Source organism: Conger conger, chromosome 2 (genome assembly GCF_963514075.1).
Source record: "Conger conger chromosome 2, fConCon1.1, whole genome shotgun sequence".
Taxonomy (NCBI): Eukaryota; Metazoa; Chordata; class Actinopteri; order Anguilliformes; family Congridae; genus Conger; species Conger conger.
Window position 1 is genome coordinate 1,818,112 of NC_083761.1, and position 22,360 is coordinate 1,840,471.

At 45.7% G+C, this 22,360-nt stretch overlaps 2 protein-coding genes and 1 long non-coding RNA gene across 3 annotated transcripts in view; 2 read left to right on the plus strand and 1 right to left on the minus strand.

The window, feature by feature from the left end:
• pus10 (pseudouridine synthase 10) overlaps positions 1-4,774 on the minus strand; it is a 19,969-nt gene extending 15,195 nt beyond the window's left edge. Inside the window, 4 exon segments of the mRNA XM_061233019.1 lie at positions 964-1,050; positions 2,974-3,252; positions 3,774-3,914; positions 4,636-4,774. Of these exon segments, the coding sequence (XP_061089003.1) occupies positions 964-1,050; positions 2,974-3,252; positions 3,774-3,914; positions 4,636-4,686 (558 nt within the window). The 5' untranslated portion in view covers positions 4,687-4,774.
• Positions 4,775-5,527: 753 nt separating this feature from the next.
• pex13 (peroxisomal biogenesis factor 13) lies at positions 5,528-12,998 on the plus strand. The gene is made up of 4 exons (XM_061233014.1): positions 5,528-6,031; positions 7,184-7,881; positions 9,505-9,627; positions 10,350-12,998. The coding sequence occupies exons 1-4, from the start codon at positions 5,958-5,960 to the stop codon at positions 10,664-10,666; spliced, it is 1,212 nt and encodes a 403-aa protein (XP_061088998.1). The 5' UTR covers positions 5,528-5,957; the 3' UTR covers positions 10,667-12,998.
• A 7,486-nt stretch (positions 12,999-20,484) lies between these two features.
• Positions 20,485-21,485, plus strand: LOC133122819 (uncharacterized). The gene is made up of 4 exons (XR_009708147.1): positions 20,485-20,619; positions 20,718-20,807; positions 21,065-21,154; positions 21,377-21,485. It is a non-coding gene; the product is annotated as an uncharacterized LOC133122819 (long non-coding RNA).
• Positions 21,486-22,360: the final 875 nt, after the last annotated feature.

A 22,360-nucleotide genomic window follows, 5' to 3' on the forward strand; every position in this document is an offset into this window, starting at 1 on the left:
TGACACCTCCGGCTCACGTTTTATCAACACAGGAACTGCAGCGAGCGGCCAGACCGAAGCCGTCATGCGTTAAGACGTAATACGACCAACACGAATCATCAAAAAAACCACAACGGTGACGCTCGTGAACAGTAATGTCACTGAATGCACTGTAAGTCTGTGTGATCTCTACAACACCCCTGTTACAATACACTGGAAAGGCACATATTTCATGAGTATTACATTACATTATTTAACAGGCGTCATGTTTCAGTTACGCATAAACAAGTAAAATGATCACTTTCAGAGAACAATTTCTTCTGTAATTAAAATACACCCAATTGCCAATTGAGTACATGCAATACATTGGTACATGCACTGTCAGCTTATTTCTGAAGTTATAAGCCTTTGCTGTGTTTATTCAATGTTGGGGAAATGTATAAAAGGACAAAATGGCGGCGCCAATCTATAAGTTGTTCTAAATCATATTTATAACAACCAACTAATATTCACTGAGTTTTCCAGCACTGTTCTTAGATGTTGAGATTGTAGGATCTGGGCCCACATTTATGCCCATATATTTCTTAAATGGCCATCTGGCCATTTATAATGTACATAGAAGGTTGCAAATAAATAAATTAATTGAAGTTCCGCTGAGAAATACAGTTGTAAATAAAGTATCGGAATCTAGCGCTTCCAGAAAGATGAAACACTGAAAACGGTACACTCCTACCACCTAGTGGCCAAAACTAGAAGTACACACTGCAAGAAATTACATTTAGGCTGAAAATAAAAAGCTGGCTTAGCAGTGGTTCTCAAACTCGGTCCAAGGGGACCCCTGTGCATGCTGCTTTTAGTTCCAACCATAATCTTGATCAAAGCATTACTCAGGCTCTTCATGTTCGATGTGATTATTTACCCATGTTAAGCCACATTATGTCAGAAATGGCTCTGCATACCATGATGAGACAAACAGGAACTCACCTCTCTGACGGACAGCTGAGCAGGAAGTGACACGGACAGCACTAGACTGTCAAACTGATATCCCTCAGCAGTCACGGCCTCTGACACCTGCAACACAGCGATAATGTGTGATTATCACCGCCTGACACCGGCAACACAGCGATAATGTGTGATTATCACCGCCTGACACCGGCAACACAGCAAGATTATCACCGCCTGACACCGGCAACACAGCGATAATGTGTGATTATCAGCGCCTGACACCGGCAACACAGCATGATTATCACCGCCTGACACCGGCAACACAGCGATAATGTGTGATTATCACCGCCTGACACCGGCAACACAGCGATAATGTGTGATTATCACCGCCTGACACCGGCAACACAGCGATAATGTGTGATTATCACCGCCTGACACCGGCAACACAGCGATAATGTGTGATTATCACCGCCTGACACCGGCAACACAGCGATAATGTGTGATTATCACCGCCTGACACCGGCAACACAGCGATAATGTGTGATTATCACCGCCTGACACCGGCAACACAGCGATAATGTGTGATTATCACCGCCTGACACCGGCAACACAGCGATAATGTGTGATTATCACCGCCTGACACCGGCAACACAGCGATAATGTGTGATTATCACCGCCTGACACCGGCAACACAGCGATAATGTGTGATTATCACCGCCTGACACCGGCAACACAGCGATAATGTGTGATTATCACCGCCTGACACCGGCAACACAGCGATAATGTGTGATTATCACCGCCTGACACCGGCAACACAGCATGATTATCACCGCCTGACACCGGCAACACAGCGATAATGTGTGATTATCACCGCCTGACACCGGCAACACAGCGATAATGTGTGATTATCACCGCCTGACACCGGCAACACAGCATGGTTATCACCGCCTGACACCGGCAACACAGCATGATTATCACCGCCTGACACCGGCAACACAGCGATAATGTGTGATTATCACCGCCTGACACCTGCAACACAGCGATAATGTGTGATTATCACCGCCTGACACCGGCAACACAGCAAGATTATCACTGCCTGACACCGGCAACACAGCGATAATGTGTGATTATCACCGCCTGACACCGGCAACACAGCAAGATTATCACCGCCTGACACCGGCAACACAGCGATAATGTGTGATTATCACCGCCTGACACCGGCAACACAGCATGATTATCACCGCCTGACACCGGCAACACAGCGATAATGTGTGATTATCACCGCCTGACACCGGCAACACAGCATGATTATCACCGCCTGACACCAGCAACACAGCGATAATGTGTGATTATCACCGCCTGACACCGGCAACACAGCGTGATTATCACCGTCTGACACCGGCAACACAGCGATAATGTGTGATTATCACCACTTTGGGCTGGACGGACACAATAAAAACAACAGAAAAGACATCATGGACCAATAATGGGGCGTCATGGGGCAGTCTGTCAGCCTATCCACAACACGAAAAAACACACAAAGATGCGATGAAGAGCTTTTCCTCCATGGTGTATTCCTCAAGACAAGCTAAAACACCAGTGACGTGACGTACACACGAGTGAGGTTCCAGTCGATTTAACCAACGGCAAATGAGGATGCGACATGAAAGGACACTGATTGGAGGGAAATTCACAGACATGTACACGCCTACTGGTACACGATGACATAAAAATCTCCTTTTCCAGGAGTCGGGTGGGAAAGGGCGACTAACTCCCACTCCTGCTGCCGTGACTTCAGCCCCCTGAACGGCCTGTAGCGTAGTGGTTAAGGTAAGTGACCGGGACACGCAAGGTCGGTGGTTCTAATCCCGGTGTAGCCACAATAAGATCCGCACAGCCGTTGGGCCCTTGAGCAAGGCCCTTAACCCTGCATTGCTCCAGGGGAGGATTGTCTCCTGCTTATTCCAATCAACTGTACGTCGCTCTGGATAAGAGCGTCTGCCAAATGCCACTAATGTAATGTAATGTAATGTAATGTAATGAGCGTACCCGTCTGGCGAAGGCGTGGTCACAGTAGTGCTGCAGCACCCCCAGACACACCACACACACCCCGGGCTCCGCAGTGCCTGAGCCCGTCTCCGGCCGGGGTCCCGGGGCCCCTGCCTGGTCTCCAGGGGCCCCTGCCTGGTCTCCGGCCCCAGTGTTGCCCTGCTCGGTCTCCAGTCTGGCTTTCTTACACGGGGGGTCGCCCGGGGGGTCCTGTGCCGTGGCTTCAGGGGGTTTATCCCCCCCCTCACTCATGAAGACGTCGAGCTCCCTCGCCAGGTCCTGGAGAACACCACAAACACACATCTAAACATTTCACAACATTCACATTACAAATGAGCATTTAATCATCATCTTTTCCCACAGCAGAGCACATACAGTGAGTGCAAGCTGTGAAATGTGGGCAGTCAGAAATAATGACATGGAGTCTGTTCCACAAAGCAGGATTACTGAGTTAGCCGGATAACTGCACTGAGTAAAACCCAGAAAGCAGGGTTACTGAGTTAGCTGGATAACTGCACTGAGTAAGACCCACAAAGCAGGGTTACTGAATTAGGTGGATAACTGCACTGAATCTGGACAAAAACCCGGATCTCGCCCAAATCTGGAACATAGGGACTGAAGTAAAAAAATAAAAATAAAAAATAAAAAAGCTGTTCTGGGTTACTTTGTGCAGTTATCCGTCAAAGTCAGTAATCCCGATTTGTGGAACGGGCCCATGGTGGAATGTGTACCATCTGACCATAAGATAAATCACTGGGGTTAACTTCGCATGGTACATTTGAAATGGAAATGACGTGTACCTCGTAGGTCTGACGATAGGCAGACTGCAGCCCGACGCAGCAGAACCTCAGCACGCACCGCGCGCAGCAGCCGGCGGCTAACAGCGCGTGCACGATGGGCCGATCCTTCACCTTCAACGGCAGCATGGCTTGGTCCTGACTCTACATACATACACATAACGCACACGCACACGCAAAACGCCATTTTAACACATCATAACACCCTCAGTGGTCTCAAACTCGTTGCCATGGAGGGCCCCGTGTATGCAGGTTTTCATTCCAACCAATTAGTGCTGCCTTGATTGATTCTAATTACTCATTCAGCCATAAGCATTTAGCTGCATTACAGCACAGAATATAAGCAACAGTTGTTACTTAGACAACACAAATTACACGTTTCAATTCATGCGCAAACCTACAGCTGTAATTCAGCAAATAATTGAACTCATTATATAGCTACTGTAATCTAGATCTGAGGCTGGAATAAAAACCCGCATACACACGACACGGCCCTTCCATGCGCAGAGTTTGAGACCACTTTTTAGATGCAGTATATAAAAAAAAGTATCTTTCTTCAAAGTACAAGGAACTCCTGGTACGACTGCACAACAGCGCCGAATACAAACCCCCCCCCCTTTTTTTTTTTTCTTCTTTTTTTTTAACCTTTGTCATTACCGATGTAATCTACTACATTACTTATCGGCTTAATACATTACGGTTAGTTAGCTGACGGTTTTATCCAAAGCGACGTACAGTTGATTTGACTAAGCAGGGGGACAATCCCCCCTGGAGTAATGTGAGGTTAAGGGCCTTGCTCGAGGGCCCAACAGCTGCAAAGGCCGTATCGTCGCTACACCGGCGATTAAGGGTCCCTGTCATGTACCTTAGCCACGAGGCTACAGGCTGCCCCTGGTTTATACCAGTCTATCATCATGGTGGCGCACACATCAATGCTGATTTGTTAGAAGTCGAGTCACTCGTTGTGACACTGTTGTTATCTCCGTGTGTTAGCGGCTTTAAGAACATAGGTTACTGTGACCCAACGCTGGACTTCCCATCCTCCGAGAAACGTGCTTTGGTTTTAGTACTGGCTAACTAGCTAGCCATCCTATTTACCAGGTAGAGGCAAATATAATGCTCCTGGTCCAAATGAAGACAGAATACTTACACCAAATACTGTGTAGTGTGAAGAAACTAACCAACAAGTTAGATCCGTTAACTTGTGTAGCTATAATAGCTAACATTAGTTGCTAGCTAACTATGAACTATTCAGTTGGCCACACTATATTTGTAGCTAAGACCAAACTAACCATACCAATATTTTTTTTTTCTTGCGAGAAATATGCGAAGCCACACCCATTCAGACCTTTTGCAAACTCACCGTGCTATCTACTTGGTTAGCAAACACGGATGCTAACGTTACCTAAATAGAAAATACAATTTATACATGGCTAACATCTGCTAACTGGCTACCTTGCTGCTGTCACAGATTGCATGCAATGCGTCCGACTTCGCTCACGTCAAGGGAAAACAAATCGATTCCAGATCACCAGCAACGACAGCTAATTAATAGATAATGGAAGCAGAAATATCAGATACATAAATGTAGTTGAATATAAACTAAACTATGCGCTTCGTGTTTTAATTAGGCGTATGCCCAACAAGGTAATTTCCCGACAGACCCTTTCATATTTCCACACCTGGGTTCGATATTTGGAACTCTACTAGTATAGCCTAGTTTCTGCTTCAGCGATTCATTTGGGACCCTTCACGGAACAAAATAAGAACTTATGCATCGATTCGTTCTCAGTTATGCTTAGTTACACAGTTTTGTGGGTCCGGTCGAGCCCCGTCAAGCTGAACATAATACGCCTTTTGTAGGAGAACAATATTTCTACAGACAGCAGAATGGAACTAACAAATTTGGTTGACTAAGTGATAAGATTTTTAATAATGAAGACTTACGAATACACAATTACTGTTATGATTGACTATATACGCAGATGTATTTTTTGGTTCCATACGACTAAAACAATATAAGAAAACATAATTTGTAACTTTTATTATGAAAATTAATGTTACAGGAAGTAACCGCCTTCTTATTGCGACTTATTTCCTGTTCAGAGCCGTCCGAAGTTCGCGATCCATTCTAGGATTAGGTGTGCTAGCAGTAAACAGTATAGTTTTGTTGTGATATTTTGAAGGATGGCGTCGCAGCCTCCTCCAAAGCCTTGGGAAAGACGGATACCAGGCGCGATTCCAGGACCAGCCAACTATCAGTGCGTACAATTCAGTGTTACTATTTGTTGGGCCTGGTATGACAAGCTAACGACACCTTGTCGCTATGCTGGCTAGCAAGACGGCTCGCTGGTACTACCAAGACGTCGTCGGATAAGTGACACGAATTGCGAGACAAACGAGAACGTTGCCACTTATTACCACATCTGTATGCTGTCAAGCTAGGAAATCTTTGCATTAATGCATAAAGTTGCTTGAACATTAACGACAATTTCGCTGTCATGAGACGGTGGCGAGATTGGTTCAAATCGGCACAAAACTTGAGCAAACAGGGTAACGTGACGTTTAGCCTATATTAGCATTCGTTCAGAGTCAATTTTACCCGTGGCCCAGCTACGGCCATTTGACTGCAAAGTTTGCTTTCGTCGCCAGACTTAAATTGCGTATTGTGTAGCGAGATTTTGGAAAGGCAATTTTGCGTACAGAGGCAATGTTAACCTACCGACCACGTCCGATTCTGTCGCTATTACCTGCTGCAAATATAAACATCTTAAGCTAGTTTTTGAAAGAACCGGTCATACCTGTATTTTTCACCAGGGCTTACCTATGCAATGGTGTTCTGGGATTAATGCAGGGCATTAATGATGTGCTGAACGTCTTGTAGTTTTTAAATATTAATCTGATCAAATCTGAGATGCATTCTAAATCCATCACTCTTGGTTGACTGGGTTGTCAGTGGTTAGAAACGCACAGCAAGTAGTCCCCAGTGACAGTTCGGGATGTATTGTCTTTTGGTACTTTTTTATTTTTTTATTTAAGACAGACTGTTTTTTAAGGAGCTGCCTTTAACCGAATAGTGCCACTCAAGCTTAACTGCTGTAAAATCCCGTATGGCGCTCTCAACCGTGTACATTCTCAACCAATCAAAATGACTGCTATACTATTGTTGAGCCCCTATTAAAACCCGACTAAATTGTCTCAACCAAAGCCAAATAACCTTTGGATTTGGGTGGGGGGGGGCACTTTATATGGGGCTTGGGGCTGGGTCAACGTCGGCGCGTTCACAGAGAATGGGGAGGGATAAACAGTGTTGCGGTTTGAGGGTGTTTGTTGCTGCAGTTCCTCTCTTGACCGTCAGGAGTCAGAAATGACCCACTGTCCCCTTTAACTAACACTTCCATCCCCCTCCTCAGGTCCACGGATCTGGGCCCGGCCCGATTCTCCAGGCCGGGTCCCCCGGTGATGACGCGGGTGGCGCCGCCCGTCCCGCCCCGGGCCGTGCAGCCGTCGGGCCTGTCGGCGTACCGGCCCGCGTACGGCTCGCTCTCCTCCCCCTACGGGGGGTACGGGGGCTCCCTGTACGGCGGCTACAGCCCGTACGGCGGGCTGGGCTACGGGCACTACCGCGCGGAGGAGCCGGCCCCCAGCCGCTTCGTGCGGCAGGCGGAGGAGAGCAGCCGCGGGGCCTTCCAGTCCATCGAGAGCATCGTGCACGCCTTCTCCTCCGTCAGCATGATGATGGACGCCACCTTCTCCGCCGTGTACAACAGCTTCCGCGCCGTGCTGGACGTGGCCAACCACTTCTCCCGCCTCAGGCTGCACTTCACCAAGGTGTTCTCCGCCTTCGCGCTGGTGCGCACGCTGCGCTACCTGTACCGCCGGCTGCAGAGGATCCTGGGACTGCGGAGGACCTCGGAGGCGGAGGACCTGTGGGCCGACAGCGCTGGCGCCGTGGCCGTGTCGGGGGGGGCGGGGGGGCTGGGGGGGGCGGCGGACCCCGCCGGGAACTCCGTCAAGTCCTGGCCCATCTTCCTCTTCTTCACCGTCATCCTCGGCGGGCCCTACCTCATCTGGAAGCTGCTGAGCTCCACCGAGGGGGCAGAGGAGATCAGTAAGGGGGTTTACACGCTATGAAGCTTTCATATTCATTAACGGGGTTTATAAAGTGAACTACAGGTGATGAATGGTTTTGTTGGCAGAATGAGGGGACACAAATGGAAACTGTTATAATTGTATGAGCATATACGTAGATGACATCTTTGGTTCCATACTACTGAAAAATGGTAAATTAGAACTCAAAGCGGTTGTGCAAACAGTAGGCCATGATGTGTAGACTTTTCTGTGCAAAGATACACCTTCCATCATTCAGTTACATTACACTGCTGTTATTTAGATGACGCTTTCATCCAAAGCGATTTACAGTTGATTAGTCTAAGCTGGGGACAATCCCGACAATGGCGCACGTCTTATTGTGGCTACACCAGGGCTTGAACCACCAATCTTCCAGGTCCCAGTCATGTACCTTAGCCACTAGGCTACAGGCTGCCTCAGTCATGTACCTTAGCCACTAGGCTACAGGCTGCCTCAGTCACGTACCTTAGCCACTAGGCTACAGGCTGCCTCAGTCATGTACCTTAGCCACTAGGCTACAGGCTGCCCCAGTCATGTACCTTAGCCACTAGGCTACAGGCTGCCTCAGTCACGTACCTTAGCCACTAGGCTACAGGCTGCCTCAGTCATGTACCTTAGCCACTAGGCTACAGGCTGCCTCAGTCATGTACCTTAGCCACTAGGCTACAGGCTGCCTCAGTCATGTACCTTAGCCACTAGGCTACAGGCTGCCCCAGTCATGTACCTTAGCCACTAGGCTACAGGCTGCCCCAGTCATGTACCTTAGCCACTAGGCTACAGGCTGCCCCAGTCATGTACCTTAGCCACTAGGCTACAGGCTGCCCCAGTCATGCACCTTAGCCACTAGGCTACAGGCTGCCCCAGTCATGTACCTTAGCCACGAGGCTACAGGCTGCCTCAGTCATGTACCTTAGCCACTAGGCTACAGGCTGCCTCAGTCATGTACCTTAGCCACTAGGCTACAGGCTGCCCCAGTCATGCACCTTAGCCACTAGGCTACAGGCTGCCCCAGTCATGCACCTTAGCCACTAGGCTACAGGCTGCCCCAGTCATGTACCTTAGCCACTAGGCTACAGGCTGCCCCAGTCACGTACCTTAGCCACTAGGCTACAGGCTGCCCCAGTCATGTACCTTAGCCACTAGGCTACAGGCTGCCCCAGTCATGTACCTTAGCCACTAGGCTACAGGCTGCCCCAGTCATGTACCTTAGCCACTAGGCTACAGGCTGCCCCAGTCATGTACCTTAGCCACTAGGCTACAGGCTGCCCCAGTCATGTACCTTAGCCACTAGGCTACAGGCTGCCCCAGTCATGTACCTTAGCCACTAGGCTACAGGCTGCCCCAGTCATGTACCTTAGCCACTAGGCTACAGGCTGCCCCAGTCATGTACCTTAGCCACTAGGCTACAGGCTGCCCCAGTCATGTACCTTAGCCACTAGGCTACAGGCTGCCCCAGTCATGTACCTTAGCCACTAGGCTACAGGCTGCCCCAGTCATGTACCTTAGCCACTAGGCTACAGGCTGCCCCAGTCATGGACCTTAGCCTCTAGGCTACAGGCTGCCCCAGTCATGATTCTTCTTCTCTTCTTTTCCCCCGGCGCAGCCACAAACTGGGCGAGTGGGGAGGACGAGCACGTGGTCGCCAGGGCGGAGTTCGACTTCACCGCCGCTTCTGAGGAGGAGATCTCCGTGCGCGCGGGAGACATGCTGAACCTGGCGCCCAAGGGTGAGCCGCGGGACAGCGAGGGGAGTTCACCTGGTCGGGTTCAGCCTTCAGGCCTTCCGCCCGTTTCAGGGTCACTTTCATCGCTTAAACGTGCCGCTATTTGCCTTGACCTGCGCTTCGTACAAAACATTTCCCACAAAGGTCTTAAAAAAACGTCAACAGCGCTTGCTTTTCAATTGTTGTAAAATTCCTTTATTTGTATTTTTAATGTTCATTTAGAATGCATTTTTTTGGATTAAAGTGTGTCACACAATACGTAATTGATGTCAGCGCTCTCTCCCTCTCTAGAGATGTTTCAGACCCCCTAGATTTATTGGCAGGTAATTGTAGAAGATGTCCTTGGGTGGTATGAAGGCACTGAGCTGAGGAACCAGAGCTGATGAACACGCTCTCAAGGCTAATTTACGCTTGTCCATGGACAAAAAAATGATGCAAATTGTTGAGTATGATTGACGGGTGTGTTGTAACGTCAGAGGTGTCACGCAGTTGTCATTGGTTGGCTGAAACAAAAAAAAAGGTTGCCATGGCGAGGATACTAGTTTCCTAGGCTACTTGCTTTTATGAATGAAAAAGTTTTGTTTTACGTAGCTAGCAAAATGGACGGGTTTTAGGAGACGCCAGTTGTTACAGTAGCAAAGCACAAGGTCTCTGAACTATAAGTGCAAAAGGTCGACAAACAGCGCCTCATAAATCGGGCTTGGTCTCGTTGTCGTTGGTTACAGAGCAGCAGCCCAGGGTTCGAGGCTGGCTGCTGGCCAGCGCTGACGGGCAGAGCACGGGCCTCGTGCCCGCCAACTACGTGAAGGTCCTGGGGAAGAGGAGGGGCAGGAGGCAGGCGGAGCTGGAGTCCGCCGCGGTGCCGGAACAACCGCCGTCGTCACAGCAACCGCCGGGACCGCCCCCTCTCCGCGGCCCCGCCCGCCTCGGCCTTGGGGAGCAGGAGGAGGAGCAGGAGGAGGAGCTGGAGTCCGTGTTCAGGGAGGTCCCGGCGGGCCCCGCCCTGCCGCCCGCTGACACGGCCGACAGGATGGACCTGTGAGGCCTTATCGCTGCAGGGAGAGAGACTCTCCAGCCCCCCTGCCCGAATGTCTCCTTCTCCTGTCAGCCCACCTGCCCCAATGTCTCCTTCTGTCAGCCCACCTGCCCCAATGTCTCCTTTTCCTGTCAGCCCACCTGTCCCAATGTCTCCTTCTGTCAGCCCACCTGTCCGAATGTCTCCTTCTCCTGTCAGCCCACCTGCCCGAATGTCTCCTTTTCCTTTCTGTATCGGGTGTGGGGGGGGATGGACTGGCTCTACTTTAACCGTCTGTGGGGACAGGCGAAAAGCAGTCTGGGGTCTTCACAAATCTGATGTGAGTTGGGTTTTGGCTCAATTGCCGATTACTGTACTGGGCATTTAAAGAATGCGGGTGAAATCTCGCCCCGCACGGATGTTTGCTGATTTGGTGGAGAATGCGGGCAGTATAACTCAGCAGCACGGAGTGACATACTGCATACTGCGTACTGCATACTGCATAGTGCACTGACACTTAAAGCTTTGTGTGGGTAGTATGTACATTTGTTTGACGAGTTCTTTAGTTCTTATAAATTTATGTTCTTAAAAAAAAAAAAAAACTGTGGAAAAAGTGTCTGAAAGCATCTTCAGTGTGAAATGTATGATAACTGGGAACGCAGCGAAACTTCCACTGTCCTTAATTACGCTTATCCGATATATTATTATATTATGTCTTGGAAAGTGGTCAAAATCAGAATAGTGAAGGATGTTCAGCAGGAGTGTTTCTGTTTCTGGATTTCAGACCAACTTCTGCTCTTAAATGTAATAAGCCCAATCATTTACATGATCTCTCATTTATAGCCACATTCCGTGATATACACAGAAACAGCAGCTGATACATTTTCTTTTCTTGTTGCATTTTGTTGTGGTCTAATTCATGGGTGAATCGATCATGGTGCATATGGCTAATTAGCTGACTGAGCCATGGTAACTGGTGGCAGCAAAATCCTGCAGACACTGCAGCCCTCCAGGACTGGAGTTAAACCTGCAGACACTGTGGCCCTGGAGTTGTCCATCCCTGGTGTACAGAACATGAATGCTGCTGTAGATGAATAAATACATGATGTACAGATTTGATGCAAAGCAGAAATGAAGAGGATGTTGTATGCGCTGTGTGAACATGCATGTGGTAAAGTTAAAGGTACAATAGGTCATTTCTAACGGTCAAGAGAGGAATAACAGCAACAAACATGCTCAAACCACAACACTATTTATCCCTCCCCCTTTTCTGTAAATGCACTGACGTTGAAACGCCATTAGCTGTGGCAATTAGAACCTATGAGCTAGAATTATTGTACAGTTATACAATGTTTTGGTACAGTGTGTTGGGCGTCAACTGCCTATTTTTAAACCTGAATTTAAGGACTATGAACACAGGCAGAGGGTGAGTGAACATGTCAGTGAGCCTTTTTCAATGATATTAAGGGATTTACAATGGTCTTGTAACAACGTTTTAACAAAAATCTAACCTGTTGTACCTTTAAGTGTGATTCGCTCAAAGCCATAAGTCTGCTTCACAGGGCACTAATGACTGTAGCTGTAGGTACAATTATCAGGTCATTTTAACTTGAAAAGGGTCAGTAAGTGATTGAATAAAACCCTCTGGAAAGTGGTTTGATGAACCAAGCACCCTCTAAAGGCTGTGTATAGTAACTTCGATATGGCCAACCATGCACGTTCCCTAAGTTTCATTTTCTCCCTGATCAAGGTGCCTTAAATGGCCGTCTATAACATCGTTGTAAAGTTTATCCTTCCAACAATTGGTCTTGATTTTGTCATGTTAGTCACGGCAGCTGTGTCACCTGCTCTCCATTATTGAAGTTATTCTGCTGTAATAAGAGCCGAGTGACTTTGTTCAAAATGGCTTCTTGTTGAGACGGTTTTGTGCTTCGATGTCCATATCAGTTGAGCCAGTGTGGATGTTCTGAAGGGTTTTGCACACGTCTGGAGATCAGCTCGTTCAAATGTTGAAATGTTAAAGGCAAGTTGCATGTGTCGACATGAAAGAAAATGCTGATTTAATTTGTAAAAAAAAACAAAACACAAAGAAAAAAAAATTGCTTTGACTTAATTTTTTTTTTAATTGCTTGTCCCCTTTTTGTTGTAAGCTCTTTTAAATCTGGGAATTGGTTCACCTTTTGCATAACAATCTGTACTGAGATACTGTATCAAAACTGATAAAAACCGACCTTAAATGTCACATTTGTCTATCCGAAGTGGCCTGATTTTGGAAGATTAATCATACCATGGTTAGTAATGTAAAATAGAAAAATTATACTCATAATTATTTTGGCAATAAAAAGGTTTGAAAACAAAACATCTGTGTGCGAGTAGTTTCTAATAGATAGGGTTTAGGAGGGTGCTAGCCTTAGTACACATGTTGCAGGCAGACCTGGATTCAAATACTTTTCCACGCTTTTTTTCCAGCTGTATTGTGTTTGTGACACTAGATGGCAGTACTGGAGTCGTTTTTTCTTTTGAACCCGAACAGGGTTGTTTTTGACAGAATGTAGTGACAGAATGCGAGGGCAGTTTTCTCATATACCGGCACAAGAACACACCATGGACTACAGTTCAGATTTTATACCTAAAAGAGAAGCAGATCTACGGAAAACGAGATCTCACTGTGTCAACTGTCTTTCAGGATCATCCAGATATGCCCCACATTGTGAACTGTAAAAATAACTAAGTATTAACAAAAATATTTTTAAAAACCAGCTAAATATACACATGACACGCAGATACCAAGACAACGCCTACCATGCGTGTTCCCGCATGTACGAGATGGTGCTAGGATGCACCACCGATGCACTCAAATGTGACAAGAATATTATCAGCACCGTGTCAAAATGCAATTAGATTCTATTTCATGTGTGCTATTACTTTTGCTTTTGACAGAGACCTGTTTTATAGGGAAATGGGAAAACAGAAAGAAGAAGATCGTGTTTCGAGTGGCGTAAAACCTTTTTTTAATGAAACAAGCGCAGTCAAAAAAGGGCAGACTGTTTTGCGCTTCAATGTCCAAATCAGTTGAGCCCCTCCAAAAAAACCTCCCAGTGGGAGACGATCTCGGGAGAGCCCCTCCCTGCTCTGTCAATCGTTGTCAAAATTAAATTTAGCTTTTAAATTAATATCACTTTCACATTTTCTTTCGCTTAAATTTCGTAAATTTCTTTTTCATTTTCTTATTTTATTTAGCCCTCTCTTCTCCTCTCTATGATGCTCTCTCATAGCGACGTGTTTTGGTTTTATATTGTCTGTAACTTTATGCGCTGCTGCCTTCTTGGCAGATTTAGATTTTTTAATGTCAACGGGACGAACACGTAAAATAAAAAAGAAAATAATTATAAATTGCATTTTTAATTAAAGGTTTTGTTTATCAGACGACCAAAGAATAATGCATTCTTGTGAAAATAGAGTTTGTGTTGTATTCTCTTGCACTTTAAAGTGTTTCATTCAGGGTGACGACAAATTGCGAATATACTGTAATTCAGGGGTCGGTGGTTTATTGTTGTTCCTACATACAGTAAGTGTATAGTATTCTTTAGCGTTGTGTTTCCTAAAACAGTTTTATAGATACAATCCTTGGTCGTAAGATTATTCTACGAGGCCCAAGTCCTGATCTTTGTTGTATTCTCAGCACTTGAAACCCTAGGGCCTTTCCGTGCACTAGTTCCTGGTTCTGGGGATGCACTTTGTTCTACATCACTCTGGACGAGAGAGTCTGCCAAATACCTGAAATGTAACGTAATGAAATGAATAAGCGTGACAGATAAGTACAGGTGGCATGCTAGGAAACAGAACGATATCTGTGAGCATTCGCGGAATATTTTAGCCAGGATTAATGATGCGCTGATCAAAGTTCACTGAAGATACCGTATCATCTGAGGGGGTTGGGGGTTAAGATAAACAATTATTCGCGTTTATGACTTCCCATTATCGCAACGCGTACGTTCGGAGTGCTGTCCATCGGCCCGGTTTATGTTTCCAGGGGAGGTGTGAATCAATGTGCCCGTACATCTTGGTATCAGATCCTGGCTGGAATAAAATAATTACAGTTTCACATGGTTCAATGTGCCCTTTGACCGAACAATAGCATTGATGGCAGCTAGCATGACTTCCTTTAAATTTGCTGCATTGGGGCACTTAGATCAGGAGAGGCTAATCCAGGAGGGCACAGTGTCTTCGGGTTTTTGTGGTTTCTTTTCAGTTGTTCGCCAGTGTTGGTCCTAGAAGTGAGTTGTGTGACTTTAAGCCAGTCAGTGGCTTAAATGCAGTTTTAAAGAATAACAGGAGGTGTTGTGGCCTTCCAGAGCCAGGGCCTGACACTTCTGCATGACCTCGCTGTGCCGTGTTTGACTGGCAGTGCCGTGTTTGACTGGCTGTGCCGTGTTTGACGGGCAGTGCCGTGTTTGACTGGCTGTGCCGTGTTTGACTGGCAGTGCCGTGTTTGACTGGCTGTGCCGTGTTTGACTGGCTGTGCCGTGTTTGACTGGCAGTGCCGTGTTTGACTGGCAGTGCCGTGTTTGACTGGCTGTGCCGTGTTTGACTGGCTGTGCCGTGTTTGACTGGCAGTGCCGTGTTTGACTGGCTGTGCCGTGTTTGACTGGCTGTGCAGTGTTTGACTGGCTGTGCCGTGTTTGACTGGCTGTGCCGTGTTTGACTGGCAGTGCCGTGTTTGACTGGCAGTGCCGTGTTTGACTGGCTGTGCCGTGTTTGACTGGCTGTGCCGTGTTTGACTGGCAGTGCCGTGTTTGACTGGCAGTGCCGTGTTTGACTGGCTGTGCCGTGTTTGACTGGCAGTGCCGTGTTTGACTGGCTGTGCCGTGTTTGACTGGCTGTGCCGTGTTTGACTGGCTGTGCCGTGTTTGACGGGCAGTGCCAGCTCTACATGGGCAGAATCTCCAAACTGTCACCAAGTCACGAGTAATTCCCCCAATACTGTTCTGCTCAACTGTCCAGCAAAGTTTCAATCTTGGTACCATTCATCTTGAACCATTTGACTTGTGTTTGATTTTATTTTAATTTATTTAACCTTTATTTAACCAGGATAGGCTCATTGAGATTAAGAATCTATTTTTCAAGAGCGAGCTGACCAAGACAGGCAGCAGCAAGTAAAATATACAAAGTTACAGAAACATAGAACAAATGACAACACATGAGTTAAAATCAGATCATAATACAGCACCCCTGTGTCATAATACACACCCCCCATGTCATAATACACACCCCCCGTGTCATAATTCACACCCCCCATGTCATAATACACACCCCCCATGTCATAATACAGAACCCCTCGTGTCATAATACACACCTCCCATGTCATAATACAGCACCCCCCATGTCATAATACAGAACCCCCCGTGTCATAATACAGAACCCCCCGTGTCATAATACACACCCCCCATGTCATAATACAGAACCCCCCGTGTCATAATACACACCCCCCATGTCATAATACAGAACCCCCCATGTCATAATACAGAACCCCCCGTGTCATAATACACCCCCCCATGTCATAATACAGAACCCCCCGTGTCATAATACACACCCCCCATGTCATAATACAGAACCCCCTGTGTCATAATACACACCCCCCATGTCAATGAGACTGCCTCAGAGACGGATTGTTTACCAGAGATTTAAAAACAGAGCGAGACCAGCTCATTTTGGATCTCATTCCCCTTATTTAACCCCACATTTCGAGAAGTAAAAATGAAGGGAACTCCAGCTCTGGCTGCCGTTATCTTATCATGTTTTGTTTTTTTTACCTCAGATGTGGCTGGAGATAGCCGCATCAGTGCGAAAGACTGTTCTGTCACTGCAGGACGGCTGGATTTCAGCTTGTACCTTGGACCCTTTAATCTCTGCATGAGGGGCCATAAGAAGCCATAAAACCTACAAGGCTATGCAAAACCAAGGCGTGGCTTCTCCCTGAGCCCCTACCTGAAGCCCATCAGCTGCTGGGTCAAAGCCCTGGGATAAGGCTGAGGCTGCCATTTTCTACCACCGCGAGCTACAGCGAGTATGGGGACCGTTGACTTTATATTATTTTTAATTCTCATATGCCGTTTTTGCTCCGAGAATGCAGGAGGCAACCCCCCCATTCGTGAGTAGACTCGAGATTTGCCATTTATGATTTTCAGAAAAATGTTGGTTCATGGCATATAACGTATGACAGTTTTAAGAGCGTTAATCTTTAGCAGAGTTTGTATTCCTTTGTGAAAAGAAATATATGAAAAAAAAGAAAGTAAAATGCCACCTGTAATATAATATTTGAAAGCTTTTTTGTTGTTAAGATCTTTTGGTTGATATTGTTGTAGCTCTGTGGAAATGTCAATTGATTGTCAATAAAATAAAATAAAAACCCTTGACCTGGCAATAGAAGAGCGGTCAATAGAAATGGTCCATCAAGACTTATAACAGTCAATCTCAGATTTATAAAAGAGTGGCAAAGATGGTCTAGCTGGGTATGAGTTGGTCATGAATCTGGTCTAGCTGGGTATGAGTCGGTCATGAAGCTGGTCTAGCCGGGTATGAGTTGGTCATGAATCTGGTCTAGCTGGGTATGAGTCGGTCATGAATCTGGTCTAGCTGGGTATGAGTCGATCATGAAGCTGGTCTAGCTGTGTATGAGCTGGTCATAAAGCTGGTCTAGCTGGGTATGAGTCGGTCATGAATCTGGTCTAGCTGGGTATGAGTCGATCATGAATCTGGTCTAGCTAGGTATGAGTCGGTCATGAATCTGGTCTAGCTGGGTATAAGTCGGTCATGAATCTGGTCTAGCTGGGTATGAGTCGATCATGAATCTGGTCTAGCTAGGTATGAGTCGGTCATGAATCTGGTCTAGCTGGGTATGAGTCGGTCATGAATCTGGTCTAGCTGTGTATGAGCTGGTCATAAAGCTGGTCTAGCTGGGTATGAGTCGGTCATGAATCTGGTCTAGCTGTGTATGAGCTGGTCATAAAGCTGGTCTGGCTGGGTATGAGCTGCTCAACCAGCTAGTGCTGGTTGCTTGTCGGAACCGGTCAAACAACTACCAACTATTTCAAAACCTAGCTTGAGCTTTTCACTAATTACATTACATTATTGGCATTTGGCAGACGCTCTTATCCAGAGTGACTTACAGTTGATCAGACTAAGCAGGAGACAATCCTCCCCTGGAGCAATGCAGGGTTGAGGGCCTTGCTCAAGGGCCCAACGGCTGTGCGGATCTTATTGTGGCTACACAGGGATTAGAACCACCGACCTTGTGTGTCCCAGGCACGCCCCTGTACAACAGAACAATGACAGCACACCCATTTATTTTACATTCTAATGAAAGGTACGATTGTGCTTCTTGTTAGTTACAATAACATGTGTCCTCTATTCTAGCCACCTCAACCCTAGATTGTGTGTCGGGAAATTCGGCAGGATATGGACCTGTGGATGAGGGATACGAAGGTGAGGTCCTCTTTTTCACCCATTATAACACTGGTCTCTGATTCAAGCTGTATGCTGGTTTTTATTCCAGCCTCCGATCTAGATTATATCATTCGTTTTTGTATTATATTATTAGGTTTGCACATAACGTGTAAAGTGAAATGTGTAATTTGGGCTGTCTAAATAACTGCTGCGTATATTCGCTGATTAATGCAGTCAAATGCATGCGGCTGAGTGAGTAATTGGGATCAATTAAGGCAGCATGAATTGGTTGGAATGAAGATACGAATTCGAGAACACTACATTATGTTATTCAGCTACCATCATTCACTAAACAGCTCTCGCTTTTAAACTGTCGTCCAAGCGTCTATCAGACCGTTGTTCCTGAAAATATTTGTATCAGGCACTCTATATCACGGACTTTATGACAATGTGCGTTTCCCCCGTGCCTAAAACCATAGAAGCACATCAGAAAAACTCGTAAAGTTATATCATGACCTAAACTACAAAATCCAAACTACTACAGATGAGGAAGCAGGCCTAACCGTTTTCTGCTGTTTCTGGCACAGGAGCCGTGGAGGAATTTACTGGAGTCCTGCCGGGGAACAACGTGCAACTGGTCGAGTACTTATTTCCTTCACATATACAATTCTTGGAAATTAGAATTGACCCGGAAAACGCGACGGCAACCGTGTACACAAAAGTGGCGCTAGATACAGATGCAGATGCATTAATCGAGGTAAGCGCGACTCCTGGAAAGGCTAAGGCTGTGTCCGAAATGGCTCACTATTCACTCATTACTAATCATTAACTAGTGAATGTCCATATCATAGACTGTCTACGTTCCATAATAGTTTACTAAATAAACAGTGAATTCGGACAGCAGACTTTTGTAATCGTCCAGTGTCATCAAGCAGGCTACACGCTGCTGTTACATGTATGAAACGTTCTTAATCACGTGACAATTTCCTTGACGATGAAGTGTTGGAGGACAAGCGGCCATGGCAACCCATTCATTTTTTTGCGGTAAAACACGGGTTAAACTAGGCCTAGATGACATGGCATCCGTTTTCAAGAAAATATTATGATGGAGCCCAGTCAATATCAGTTTTCATATAAAGGTTGGGTGGTTGACCTGTAACAGAAGAAAACAAAGATCTAAGGGGGGAACTTCACTGCTGAACAGGGCTACAATTCATAGGTGAGGACTCACTACATTACATGGCATTTAGCAGACGCTCTTATCCAGAGCGACGTACAACGAAGTGCAGATCAAACACAAGTACAAGTGCGAAGAGGACCTGAGAGGACAGTACAGTTCCGAGTCCTAGTGTAACCATACAGATATAATCGGAACCCTTGAAGAATACATCAACTTCCAAACTAGCATACCACAGTTGGCAGCTAGAATACCCCGAGTACAACAATACAATAACTAATACAAAAAACAACATCTATACAACTATAAAAGTGCCATTACAGTCTATGGCATATATAAGGCTAATCATGGTGGTGAGTTAGGGAGGGAAAGGTGTAGCCTGAAGAGATGAGTCTTCAGTCTTCACTCACTACCACAATCCCAGCGTCTCCATCTTGCAGTACAAATGAGTCGCGCGTTCCCCCAGGCATTACATTACATTAATGGCATTTGGCAGACGCTCTTATCCAGAGCGACGTACAACAAAGTACAAAGTGCATACCCATAACCGGGGAAAAGTGCGTAATACCACAACACGCAAATGTATGAGCAAACCGCTTACCTGGTCAAACACTGCGTGCCTAGCCAAACTACGCATCCTAATACACAAGTAAATCACAGAAAGACAACAATTAAGGTTTACAGGGAGGTAGGGAGGGGCAGTGAGAGGTGCAGCTTGAAGAGGTGCGTTTTCAGGCGATATAACAACGACCTGTAGCAAGTTGTTTTTGCATCCGATATAATTTTGATTACGGATATTGCTTGTTGATTACGGAAGGGGAATTGGAAAGGTGATGCTACTCTTAAATCACTCGGATGGGCAATTTAAGAACACATTTTTGTACGTGGTTCTTGCCTGAGACCCGATGGTAGTAAGATCTAATGCATGACTGGCTCAACTGTTGCACAAATTTGACAGAGGATGTTGTGGCCTTCGGAGAAGTTTACACGAGGTGCTATCAACAGGACCGAGGAAAACAGAAATGACGGGAATGAAAGTTGTGAACAAAAATGTTTTGGTATCGATTGATCTTCCAGCGTGATCATAGACGAACAACAAGTTATCGTTTAAGATTTAAGTGAAATTTACTGTATGTTTCGGTCATTTTTTGTATTTCAGGTTGTTTAGGCTACATTTATTTATTTTTAATTTTTTCTGACTCAGCTCTGTTGAACGGGAAAAGACGAAGTTCTGCTAGTACACAACCATAAAAACAATAAATCCAATTTGCATAAAGTGAAGCATTCACGTGTCTCTGTCTTTGTCTCTATCCAGAGCCAGGGTAGACTATATTACGCCGTCCGGTGCGCTAATTCTGTAAGTATGGCAATATACACACCTGGTATTAAGATATGTACAATTATTGCCATTTAAACATGTTTATTATTTATCTTTATTTTAAAATCTACCTTCAGATTCAAAGCACACGGAGTCTCGCTCTCACCGACTTGAATGACCATGCCCCTGTGTTCGATCCCCGGGGATACACCAAAACAGTGTCTGAGGTAAACACGTTAACCTTTAGGCCTACATGTATAATTCAGAGCAGGAAAAGGCATTTCATCTTATCAAGTAGCTACAATGCTATACATTTAAAGATTGTAGCCTATATACCATCAGGTGCAAAAGTTTGTAAACAGCGACATTCCAGTCCATATCATTTTTCCGTATGGCAATGCTTGAACTGTTGGGGTCTGGTCTCTCTCGGGCTTTGTTGAATGTTTTCCATGGCTTCCATTTGCAACCTTGTCCCTCTGATCAGAGTCTCGCGGTGGACTCAGTCGTAATCGAGGTATTCGCCACGGATGCAGACGCCGCACAAGCAAACAACAAGATTACATATTCCATAACGGTAAGTCGCTTTTTGACTAACGTAAACGACCTACGTGCATATTACAAAACATCTTAAGGCACAGAAAGAAAAGAAAAACACGAAGCCTCGTGGAAGCTGTATCGGCTAAAACTAAACACGACCAGAAAACACAATGAAGGGGATTTTGGGGAAGGAATTGCTTTACATCGGCTATGTAGGCTCACAGCGTCATGGTCATGATATTCCTCTTGTTCTTCACAGCCTCCCATGAGCGAGTTTAAGTTTGGACCCGAAAATGGAGTGATCGTCTTGAAAAAGCGTTTTAACTTTAACATAGTCTCTGATTACTCATTCACGGTGGAAGCCCGGGTATGTAAAAAAAATAACAACAAAAAAACAAACAATTTCAGTATAATAAAATGTAAATACAAAAACGACAAATTAGTGTGTATTTCTACACTTTTTTGGACATTAATTGTTTTCATAGGATGACGGGGGGCTTTTCGACACAGCCACTGTGAATATTTTAGTGGAAGACTTTGACAACATGAATCCCTATTTCACCCAAAGTCTTTATCGCGCCGTCATTCAGGAAGACCAGGTGAGCATCGCACGCTTGTTAAAAAAAAATATATATATAAACATTGAAAAAAAAATCTTTTTTCAATTATATATATATATATATATATATATATATATATATATATATATATATATATATAAAATCATTCTAACATTTTCACCTTGTATTTTAAAATGTTTCAAATATGAATTCCTGTCTCAAAGAACTGCATTTTTCCCCCCCTGCAATTCCTCCTGAAGACGGGAGGCTTTCTCAGCATCCTACCTGAAGCCATTCTGGCCAGAGATGGAGACATCGGGATCAATCAGACTCTGGTCTACAGCATCAGAGCAGGTAGTCTGTTTAATCGTCATTGTGTCTGCTGTCCACCTGAGTGAGCTTGGGAAAAGTCATTCACATTCATGTTCCTGGGAAAGGGGGGTTCATTAGTATTTGGGTTCAAATAGCACACTTAAGGAGTGCACTTAAATAGCACATGTATTTTCAAGTGGCCAATCTAATCAACATTAAGTCATAGTGATGGACTATTTGTTTTATTTTATGCAGATTTTGTTTTTAGAGACATCATAGCATACAGAATTTGGCTGTGTTTGAAAGCACATACTAGCATACTTCTCATACTCACATTCAGGCCGATTTTCATTTAAACGCAGTACGAATAG